Source organism: Panulirus ornatus, chromosome 32, assembly GCF_036320965.1.
Source record: "Panulirus ornatus isolate Po-2019 chromosome 32, ASM3632096v1, whole genome shotgun sequence".
Taxonomy (NCBI): domain Eukaryota; kingdom Metazoa; phylum Arthropoda; class Malacostraca; order Decapoda; family Palinuridae; genus Panulirus; species Panulirus ornatus.
Window position 1 is genome coordinate 24775308 of NC_092255.1, and position 12205 is coordinate 24787512.

General features: G+C 36.4%; 1 protein-coding gene across 1 annotated transcript in view; it reads left to right on the forward strand.

Moving 5' to 3' along the window:
• The window catches only part of LOC139759273 (ubiquitin carboxyl-terminal hydrolase 9X-like), a 144189-nt gene that overhangs the window by 14336 nt on the left and 117648 nt on the right, over positions 1 to 12205 (forward strand). Inside the window, exons 8-10 of the mRNA XM_071681418.1 lie at positions 4604 to 4742; positions 7579 to 7689; positions 9427 to 9573. Coding sequence (XP_071537519.1) covers positions 4604 to 4742; positions 7579 to 7689; positions 9427 to 9573 — 397 coding nt within the window. The remainder of the gene's footprint in view (positions 1 to 4603; positions 4743 to 7578; positions 7690 to 9426; positions 9574 to 12205) is intronic.

Genomic DNA, 12205 nt, shown 5'->3' on the forward strand with positions numbered 1-12205 from the left:
TCCATGATGATGTAAGCTCTCACAAGTATTTCACAAAGGCTTCTGTAGAGTCTCCTTAGGGTCATAGCTTCTGTACAGAGAACAAATTTTAATCTTTTTATCTAGCATTATATTGCTTGTTTCATAGCCCTAGCATTAATTGTGTTGCCATTGTTTGGAATCCAGGTGCTATCTATTCTTGACATTATCTTAACTTCATTAAAGGTTAAAGGGTAACAAAAGAAATACCACTGTATATGAAATAGAAATCATTTTTGGATTGTTCCTTTGAGCATGAATTTTGTAAGACTTGTTTTCTTTAGCTATTTGTGATATACAGATTGAAGATATATGGGATGAGATATAAAGTTATTGTTTGTGAATATAATGTGATTGATAAGTACCCAAAATATGGAAGGTAAATTAATTATCATAAATGTAAGGATTATTTTTATATGATGGGTAAAAAGTTGATAGATAGGGATGAAGGCAAAAAGAATGAAATAGTAAGTTCACATGGAGAGAATGAGTGAGGAAAAATTAACAAAGAGAATATATGTGTTAGAGGTGGAGGGAACGAGGAGTAGTGGGAGACCAAGTTGGAGGTGGAAGGATGGAGTGAAAAAGAATTTGGGCAATCGGGGCCTGAACATACAGGAGGGTGAAAGGTGTGCAAGGAATTGAGTGAATTGGAATGATGTGGTGTACCGGGGTTGACGTGCTGTCAGTGGATTGAACCAGGGCATGTGAAGCGTCTTGGTTGAACCATGGAAAGTTTTTTGGGGCCTGGATGTGGAAAGGGAGCTGTGGTTTTCGGTGCATTACACATAACAGCTAGAGACTGAGTGTGAATGAATGTGGACTTTGTTGTCTTTTCCTAGCGCTACTTCACACACATGAAGGGGGAGGTGGTTTTTATTTCGTGTTTGGCGAGGTGGCGATGGGAATGAATAAAGGCAGAGAGTATGAATTATGTACATGTGTATATATGTATACGTCTGTGTGTGTATATATATGTATACGTCTGTGTGTGTATATATATGTATACGTCTGTGTGTGTATATATATGTATACGTCTGTGTGTGTATATATATGTATACGTCTGTGTGTGTATATATATGTATACGTCTGTGTGTGTATATATATGTATACGTCTGTGTGTGTATATATATGTATACGTCTGTGTGTGTATATATATGTATACGTCTGTGTGTGTATATATATGTATACGTCTGTGTGTGTATATATATGTATACGTCTGTGTGTGTATATATATGTATACGTCTGTGTGTGTATATATATGTATACGTCTGTGTGTGTATATATATGTATACGTCTGTGTGTGTATATATATGTATACGTCTGTGTGTGTATATATATGTATACGTCTGTGTGTGTATATATATGTATACGTCTGTGTGTGTATATATATGTATACGTCTGTGTGTGTATATATATGTATACGTCTGTGTGTGTATATATATGTATACGTCTGTGTGTGTATATATATGTATACGTCTGTGTGTGTATATATATGTATACGTCTGTGTGTGTATATATATGTATACGTCTGTGTGTGTATATATATGTATACGTCTGTGTGTGTATATATATGTATACGTCTGTGTGTGTATATATATGTATACGTCTGTGTGTGTATATATATGTATACGTCTGTGTGTGTATATATATGTATACGTCTGTGTGTGTATATATATGTATACGTCTGTGTGTGTATATATATGTATACGTCTGTGTGTGTATATATATGTATACGTCTGTGTGTGTATATATATGTATACGTCTGTGTGTGTATATATATGTATACGTCTGTGTGTGTATATATATGTATACGTCTGTGTGTGTATATATATGTATACGTCTGTGTGTGTATATATATGTATACGTCTGTGTGTGTATATATATGTATACGTCTGTGTGTGTATATATATGTATACGTCTGTGTGTGTATATATATGTATACGTCTGTGTGTGTATATATATGTATACGTCTGTGTGTGTATATATATGTATACGTCTGTGTGTGTATATATATGTATACGTCTGTGTGTGTATATATATGTATACGTCTGTGTGTGTATATATATGTATACGTCTGTGTGTGTATATATATGTATACGTCTGTGTGTGTATATATATGTATACGTCTGTGTGTGTATATATATGTATACGTCTGTGTGTGTATATATATGTATACGTCTGTGTGTGTATATATATGTATACGTCTGTGTGTGTATATATATGTATACGTCTGTGTGTGTATATATATGTATACGTCTGTGTGTGTATATATATGTATACGTCTGTGTGTGTATATATATGTATACGTCTGTGTGTGTATATATATGTATACGTCTGTGTGTGTATATATATGTATACGTCTGTGTGTGTATATATATGTATACGTCTGTGTGTGTATATATATGTATACGTCTGTGTGTGTATATATATGTATACGTCTGTGTGTGTATATATATGTATACGTCTGTGTGTGTATATATATGTATACGTCTGTGTGTGTATATATATGTATACGTCTGTGTGTGTATATATATGTATACGTCTGTGTGTGTATATATATGTATACGTCTGTGTGTGTATATATATGTATACGTCTGTGTGTGTATATATATGTATACGTCTGTGTGTGTATATATATGTATACGTCTGTGTGTGTATATATATGTATACGTCTGTGTGTGTATATATATGTATACGTCTGTGTGTGTATATATATGTATACGTCTGTGTGTGTATATATATGTATACGTCTGTGTGTGTATATATATGTATACGTCTGTGTGTGTATATATATGTATACGTCTGTGTGTGTATATATATGTATACGTCTGTGTGTGTATATATATGTATACGTCTGTGTGTGTATATATATGTATACGTCTGTGTGTGTATATATATGTATACGTCTGTGTGTGTATATATATGTATACGTCTGTGTGTGTATATATATGTATACGTCTGTGTGTGTATATATATGTATACGTCTGTGTGTGTATATATATGTATACGTCTGTGTGTGTATATATATGTATACGTCTGTGTGTGTATATATATGTATACGTCTGTGTGTGTATATATATGTATACGTCTGTGTGTGTATATATATGTATACGTCTGTGTGTGTATATATATGTATACGTCTGTGTGTGTATATATATGTATACGTCTGTGTGTGTATATATATGTATACGTCTGTGTGTGTATATATATGTATACGTCTGTGTGTGTATATATATGTATACGTCTGTGTGTGTATATATATGTATACGTCTGTGTGTGTATATATATGTATACGTCTGTGTGTGTATATATATGTATACGTCTGTGTGTGTATATATATGTATACGTCTGTGTGTGTATATATATGTATACGTCTGTGTGTGTATATATATGTATACGTCTGTGTGTGTATATATATGTATACGTCTGTGTGTGTATATATATGTATACGTCTGTGTGTGTATATATATGTATACGTCTGTGTGTGTATATATATGTATACGTCTGTGTGTGTATATATATGTATACGTCTGTGTGTGTATATATATGTATACGTCTGTGTGTGTATATATATGTATACGTCTGTGTGTGTATATATATGTATACGTCTGTGTGTGTATATATATGTATACGTCTGTGTGTGTATATATATGTATACGTCTGTGTGTGTATATATATGTATACGTCTGTGTGTGTATATATATGTATACGTCTGTGTGTGTATATATATGTATACGTCTGTGTGTGTATATATATGTATACGTCTGTGTGTGTATATATATGTATACGTCTGTGTGTGTATATATATGTATACGTCTGTGTGTGTATATATATGTATACGTCTGTGTGTGTATATATATGTATACGTCTGTGTGTGTATATATATGTATACGTCTGTGTGTGTATATATATGTATACGTCTGTGTGTGTATATATATGTATACGTCTGTGTGTGTATATATATGTATACGTCTGTGTGTGTATATATATGTATACGTCTGTGTGTGTATATATATGTATACGTCTGTGTGTGTATATATATGTATACGTCTGTGTGTGTATATATATGTATACGTCTGTGTGTGTATATATATGTATACGTCTGTGTGTGTATATATATGTATACGTCTGTGTGTGTATATATATGTATACGTCTGTGTGTGTATATATATGTATACGTCTGTGTGTGTATATATATGTATACGTCTGTGTGTGTATATATATGTATACGTCTGTGTGTGTATATATATGTATACGTCTGTGTGTGTATATATATGTATACGTCTGTGTGTGTATATATATGTATACGTCTGTGTGTGTATATATATGTATACGTCTGTGTGTGTATATATATGTATACGTCTGTGTGTGTATATATATGTATACGTCTGTGTGTGTATATATATGTATACGTCTGTGTGTGTATATATATGTATACGTCTGTGTTTTTTTGGGTAGTTTAGTCTAGATATTTTGCCAATGGGCCCTCCCTCTTATTCTCCCACTCTCCCGTGTCCCCAAAGAATTCAGATATTTGAATAGATATATGATGTCACTTTCTTTAGAAAACTATTCATTTCAGGTTATTGCAGATTTCATCCTTCAATGGTAAGATGAATGCCTTAAATGAGGTGAATAAAGTTATCACCAATGTGTCCTATTATTCACACCGTCATGGTCCTGTTGAAGAGGAAGAATGGTTAACTGCAGAGCGCATGGCGGTAAGAATCTTTATGTTTTTATTACTTAAGCAAAGAAATCTAATCAGTGCAATCCATTGGAATACCCTGTTAAAAAATTTCAGAATAGGATGATTGTCAGATATAGTTACATTCTATGTATTATCATAAAGCTTGTTGAGTTGTATGTTGAAAAAAATGATTGGGAATACAGGGTTTAAGGAAAGGTATACCTGTATACATAAGTTTATGTAGATGAATAGGGTTGAAGGTAAATGCTCCTTAATGGGTTATATGCTAATTAGTAGTTTTTCTAAGGATAAGTTGTTAGACGTGAAAGAGCTGAGAGGCATCGGATGGAATGTCTTATATCTTTGTGGAGTTGAATGTTGAAGTGGTGTTGATTGTGGAAAATGCAAGTAACAGGCTTGGAAAATATTAAGAAAAGTATTTTAGACATATAGAGAGAATGAATAAATAAAAGTTGATAAAGAGGCTATATGTATCAGAGGCAGAAAGAACAAGGAGAACAGGGAGACCAAATTGGAAGTGGAAGAATGGAGTAAAAAAGATTTTGAATGATTAGGGCTTGAACATGCAGGAGGGTTAAAGGCACACACAGGATAGAGTGAATTGGAACAGTTTGGGATATGTGGGTCAATTTGCTGTCAGTGAACTGAACCAGGGCATTTGAAGCATCTGAGGTAAACCACAGAAAGGGCTGTGGGTCCTGGATGTTGATAGGGAGCCATGATTTTAGTGCATTACACAACATGACATCTAGAGAATGGATATGAGTGGATGTGGCCTTCATCTGTTCCTGGTGCTAACACAAAAATGGCATTCAAGTATAAAAAAAGATAGTTGGGAAAAGTGGCTCATATGGTAAACACAAAGAGAGAGAAGGTGAAAAATAATATGGGGGAGAGAGTAAATGTAGATGAAACTATATATCTACGTGCACCTATGATTAGATTTTTCTGTAATAGCTGGACCACCACAGACTGCTTTCCCCATGTAATGCTTATTGAAATACTTTTCCCCACTGCCTCCACACACACACACACACACACACACACACACACACACCCATAATTGTTGATCCAAGGTTTGTCAGAGATTGAACTCTGCCATTTATCTAGTTTCTTTTGAATATTTTTGTAAATGCTTTTTGTATGTTCCATTTTTCTCCTGGTACTGAAAAATCTTTTGAAACCTTTTTTGAACTTTATTTTTTTTTTTTTGCATTTTGTTATGTTCCCAGGCTTTACGATAAACTTAGTAATAATTCTTATGCGCTTTAAATCCTTGACATTTTTCATGATTCTATCCTCTTGTAAGTATATGTTTATTGCCATGTATCTTTCCATGCTGTACAGAATGAGCTCTTTCAGTCTCTCATGGTGGAACTTATATTTAATTTTATCAGTTTTGCTTACAAGTTCTCTTAAATATTTCTGAGCAAGACAGGGAGTTTACAAGGAAAGTGTATGATAGTATGATTAAAGGGGTTGATGTGAGAGAAGACCATCAGTGATATGTGGAAATAGTGGAAAAGTACCGGAGGGAGAGAATGTTAGAAGAATGTGTGGAATGGTGTTTGTGAGGGAGGTGTGCAGGGACAGGGATAAGTGGAGACTTTTTTTTTTTTCCTGGCCAGCCCCTTGATGAGAGTTCCCAGAGGGAATAGGTATATGATATGCAGATAGTAGATAGTTTCTTGTTTCTATTTGTTTGACTAGTGAAGGTACAGTGCCACAGTACTAAATTTTGCTTCTGTTATATACATTGAGCATTTTCATCACTGTCCTTCTAACTCTTAGGAAAACCATACCATTCATTTCTGTCTAATTTTTTGGCATCACTCTTCAACCATTTGCTTCTGTTTGGTGTTATATTTCTGCTCTTTCCATGTTCTGTGGATATTATTTTGGCCTCTGTTGTCATGAACTGTCTGCATGTGTCCTTGCTACTCTTAAAGGCTAAAGGCACAAGTCTAGCTGTTGTATCCCACAGTGGGGATTGGCCTCTTGGGAATTTGATGTTTTGACACCTCCTCTCTTCCTTCCCTCAAACAGCTAAACTGTGTAAGTTCCTTTTTTCTTTCGTCTTTCCCCCTTCCCATAAACTTTCTGCCATTAAGAGTCAGGTCTGCAAGCATCTGCAGATCCCTAATCAATTTCTTCCTATGTTTTTTCTTTTTTTTTTTTTTTTCTTTCACCCAAATGTCCTTTTACTTGGGCTTGTACCATGTCAGTCATTGTATGAAAAAGATGATGTATGTGGATTGAGAGAGAGTGATGATGGTGAAAAGTATGAGGCAGTGAAGGCCATATAGAAATGATGGTGAAAAGTATGAGGCAGTGAAGGCCATATACAAAAAGAGATTTGTTAATACTTCAGTAGTGGATGGAATTACAGTTTTTACCAGGAAGAGGTGACACTGTTATGAATTAGTTATTCAGCCTTTGATTTATGTATGGCCTAAGATTCAGCATGAATTTGCTTAGCAAGATTGTATTCCTTTCATTTCATTGATGATACAACTCACTGAAGGTGACTTATTATTCATGTTGTAAATACTTACAGATGGAGTCTGTTAATTTCTGTCAGTAAATATAGGAATGTCAGTATTAATGTATTGGTTGACAATTATGTGTTATGCAGCTCATTTTTGCGATGATTTTTGATGATCTTGATAAATGTCTTTAGAAACTGCTTTGCTGAGGATTAGTTGGTCATATTTCATTCTAGCTGATTTTGCTGTGCTTATGGAAATGGCATTATTGGTTTCATTATCCTCTTATTTTTTTATTCCATACAAAATTGCCATTGCTCATGTGAACTGATATGCACTTTAATTTTCTTCATGTTACAGGAGTGGATCAAAGAGAATCGGGTACTTCAAATTGTGCTTCGGGATTCCCTTCATCAACCACAATACGTTGAAAAATTAGAAAAGATTATACGTTTTATCATCAAGGAGAAGGTATTATTGGAGAGATGCTGTGTAGAAGTGTTTCTCATGTGCTATCAGTAATTAATGTTACCCCTTTCTTTGAATCCAGTATGATGTATACATCAGCTTTCTTTAAACTTGTTTGTTAGCAGTGATGCATGAGGACACCACATTCATACTTGTGGATGATGTGTGAATGGCGTGTGAATAGGTAAGAAATTGGTATCTTCCATGGTTTATAGTGTTTGTTTACTTGATCTTTCCATTTGTTCACAACAAACTGTGTATCAGTCTTACTGGAAATGAGTTGTTCCTTCTGCATTTTCAAGGTTGTGACTTTTACATGCAAACTAGACTGTGGCGTCCTTAGAATCAGCTGTCTGGCATCTTTGTATAGACTCACAGTGCATTTCTTATACTTGGTCTTCACATACGCAACATTAATTGCAAGTAAGTCACAAGAAGAGGCAGGTCACCAAGGAAGACAGGAGAGCAGAGCTAAACTATCGGCCTTGTACTGCACTTGCTCCTCAGTCACACTAGGAGTGTTGTTGTCTTGTGGACTGGTGACCCTCTGTCCACAGACTTACAATGTCCCAACACACATAACACTTGATGGTAACTCTCACAACTCATTCTTCATAACTATACTTTCCTACAGTAAATAGTGTGTTCTAGCCCAGCAAAAGATAGAATAATAATGATTAGGAACATGAGACAGGAGCATAAGGCAAAAACATTAAGTAGAATTGGTAGGTCCCAAGGAATAATAGGAGCATTGCGTTGTATTAGGTTGGAACATTAGGCGGAAGTATTTGGTAGGAGTCTCTGGAAACACTATGGTAGGGTTGCCCTCTGCCGTTGGCCTGTTAACAGTGAGGCTCTAAAGGATAAGAAGCAGCATAGTTCACCGGCTATCGAGACTTTTGCTGTGGCCACCCCATTGAGGGAACGGGCATTGTAGATATGGATAGATAGCTATTCTTGGAATGCTTTTTTTTTTTTAGCAGTGATAACATTGCTGTGGAATGTATTGTGCTTGTCAAGACTTGCTGTCTTGTTGGCAACATTATCTTCATTTCATGCTGCATAAAGTTTTTAGCGACATAACTTGCCTTATGTAGCAGCTGTACTTAGTTTATATAACTTTTTCTCCACGTAAGAATGAAAAATCCATGACGTCAAATTTTGTCAACAAGGAACCATTGTCTGTAAAGGTGCTTGTATTTGCAGTCAAAGTTTAAGTTAGTAGTTGACATCTTTCACATATCTGGGACATTTTAGGGTAACAGTAATCTGCATTATACAGAATTTATCCTGTGGAAAAGACAAAAAGATATTGGTTTGACCACTTCCCTTATACTTTAACAAGTCCATGATCTAAGAAGTCATGATTATGAGGTTATAATGTATTACTGTTAATGATAAATTATGAAGATTGTCAGAATTTCTTTCAATAGAAATGTTGAGTGTATCAGTGTCATTACAGAAAAGGCATTTAAGCTTAGTTATAAGTGGTAATGGTAGGTTTTTTGATTGTTTTGGTCCTCTTGCGCAAATTGCAAGAAAATATTCAGTGATTTTATGTATGTTACAGCTATATACAAATTTGTTTTATATGCATATGTCAAAAGCATCCACTCACCAAGAAGATGAATTATGAATTTTTCATATTTAATACATTTACAACAGTTATATTCTTGAATTTTTTCAATATATACTGTGGTATTGTCAAAGTAGCACATGAATTTTATATCTTATTTCCAGGCTCTAACGCTGGAGGATTTAGATGATATCTGGGCAGCACAACATGGAAAACATGAAGCAATTGTCAAAAATGTACATGACCTCTTGGCAAAGTTAGCCTGGGATTTTTCTCCTGAGCAGCTTGACCACTTATTTGGGTGCTTTCAAGTAAGAGCTTATTCAGAATTTTCATATGTTCATGAATATGATGGGTAGGGAAATGTTTGCTTTTGATTGAAGGTGTGTGTGTGGTGATGTGTTTATAATAAACTGTTGGTCCAGAATGTGAAGAAAGTTTTGCACTTCTGCTGTCCCTTCTCTTGTACCATCAATAATGTTTTGAATACATTTTTTTTTTTTTTTTATACTTTGTCGCTGTCTCCCGCGTTTGCGAGGTAGCGCAAGGAAACAGACGAAAGAAATGGCCCAACCCCCCCCCCCCATACACATGTACATACACACGTCCACACACGCAAATATACATACCTACACAGCTTTCCATGGTTTACCCCAGACGCTTCACATGCCTTGATTCAATCCACTGACAGCACGTCAACCCCTGTATACCACATGACTCCAATTCACTCTATTCCTTGCCCTCCTTTCACCCTCCTGCATGTTCAGGCCCTGATCACACAAAATCTTTTTCACTCCATCTTTCCCTCCAATTTGGTCTCCCTCTTCTCCTCGTTCCCTCCACCTCCGACACATATATCCTCTTGGTCAATCTCTCCTCACTCATTCTCTCCATGTGCCCAAACCATTTCAAAACACCCTCTTCTGCTCTCTCAACCACGCTCTTTTTATTTCCACACATCTCTCTTACCCTTACGTTACTTACTCGATCAAACCACCTCACACCACACATTGTCCTCAAACATCTCATTTCCAGCACATCCATCCTCCTGCGCACATCTCTATCCATAGCCCACGCCTCGCAACCATACAACATTGTTGGAACCACTATTCCCTCAAACATACCCATTTTTGCTTTCCGAGATAATGTTCTCGACTTCCACACATTTTTCAAGGCTCCCAAAATTTTCGCCCCCTCCCCCACCCTATGATCCACTTCCGCTTCCATGGTTCCATCCGCTGACAGATCCACTCCCAGATATCTAAAACACTTCACTTCCTCCAGTTTTTCTCCATTCAAACTCACCTCCCAATTGACTTGACCCTCACCCCTACTGTACCTAATAAATAACCTTGCTCTTATTCACATTTACTCTCAACTTTCTTCTTCCACACACTTTACCAAACTCAGTCACCAGCTTCTGCAGTTTCTCACATGAATCAGCCACCAGCGCTGTATCATCAGCGAACAACAACTGACTCACTTCCCAAGCTCTCTCATCCCCAACAGACTTCATACTTGCCCCTCTTTCCAGGACTCTTGCATTTACCTCCCTTACAACCCCATCCATAAACAAATTAAACAACCATGGAGACATCACAAACCCCTGCCGCAAACCTACATTCACTGAGAACCAATCACTTTCCTCTCTTCCTACACGTACACATGCCTTACATCCTCGATAAAAACTTTTCACTGCTTCTAACAACTTGCATCCAACACCATATATTCTTAATACCTTCCACAGAGCATCTCTATCAACTCTATCATATGCCTTCTCCAGATCCATAAATGCTACATACAAATCCATTTGCTTTTCTAAGTATTTCTCACATACATTCTTCAAAGCAAACACCTGATCCACACATCCTCTACCACTTCTGAAACCGCACTGCTCTTCCCCAATCTGATGCTCTGTATATGCCTTCACCCTCTCAATCAATACCCTCCCATATAATTTACCAGGAATACTCAACAAACTTATACCTATACTTATACATATATGAACATTATACATGGATCCCTTTGGTGTAGCACTTATCATCCATGACCCTGATCCATTTACAGGCCACCAGGGTTGAGTGCATAGGTTTGAATCCAGGTTGTGGCATTTTGTCCTCATTCAACCTAGCTTTTCATATGCCCTTTGGGGTTGGTCAATGAATTGGTTATGTGGCTAAGAAATGAAAGGGTAAGAGAGATGTGTGGTAATAAAAGTGTGGTTGAGAGAGCAGAAGAGGGTGTGTTGAAAAGGTTTGGACACATGGAAAGAAATAGTAAGGAAATATTGACAGAGGATATATGTGTCAGAGGTGGAGGGAACAAGAATAAGCAGGAGACCAAATTGGATGTGGAAGGATGGAGGGAAAAAGAGTTTGAGCGATCGTGGCCTGAACATACAGGAGGGTGAAAGGCATGCAAGGAATAGAGTGAATTGGAACGATGTGGGATACCGGGGTTGACGTTCTGTCAGTGGGTTGAACCAGGGCATTTGAAGCATCTGGGGTAAACCATGGAAAGGTCTGTGAGGCCTGGAAGTGGAGAGGGAGCTGTGTTGCTGTGTATTGCACATGACAGCTAGAGACTGAATGTGAATGACTGTGGCCTTTTTTTGTCTTTTCCTGGCGCTGTCTCCTAGAAGCAGGGAGTAGCGATGCTGTTTCCTGTGAGGTGGGGTAGTACCAGGAATGGATGAAGGCAAGCAATTATGAATATGTACATGTGTATATATGTATGTCTGTATATGTGTATGTATATATACGTATGTGTTGATATATATATGTATATATATGTGCATGCACAGAGCATCAGATTGGAGAAGAGCAGTGTGGTTTCAGAAGTGGTAGAGGATGTGTGTATCAGATGTTTGCTTTGAAGAATGTATGTGAGAAATACTTAGAAAAACAAATGGATATGTATGTAGCATTTATGGATCTGGAGAAG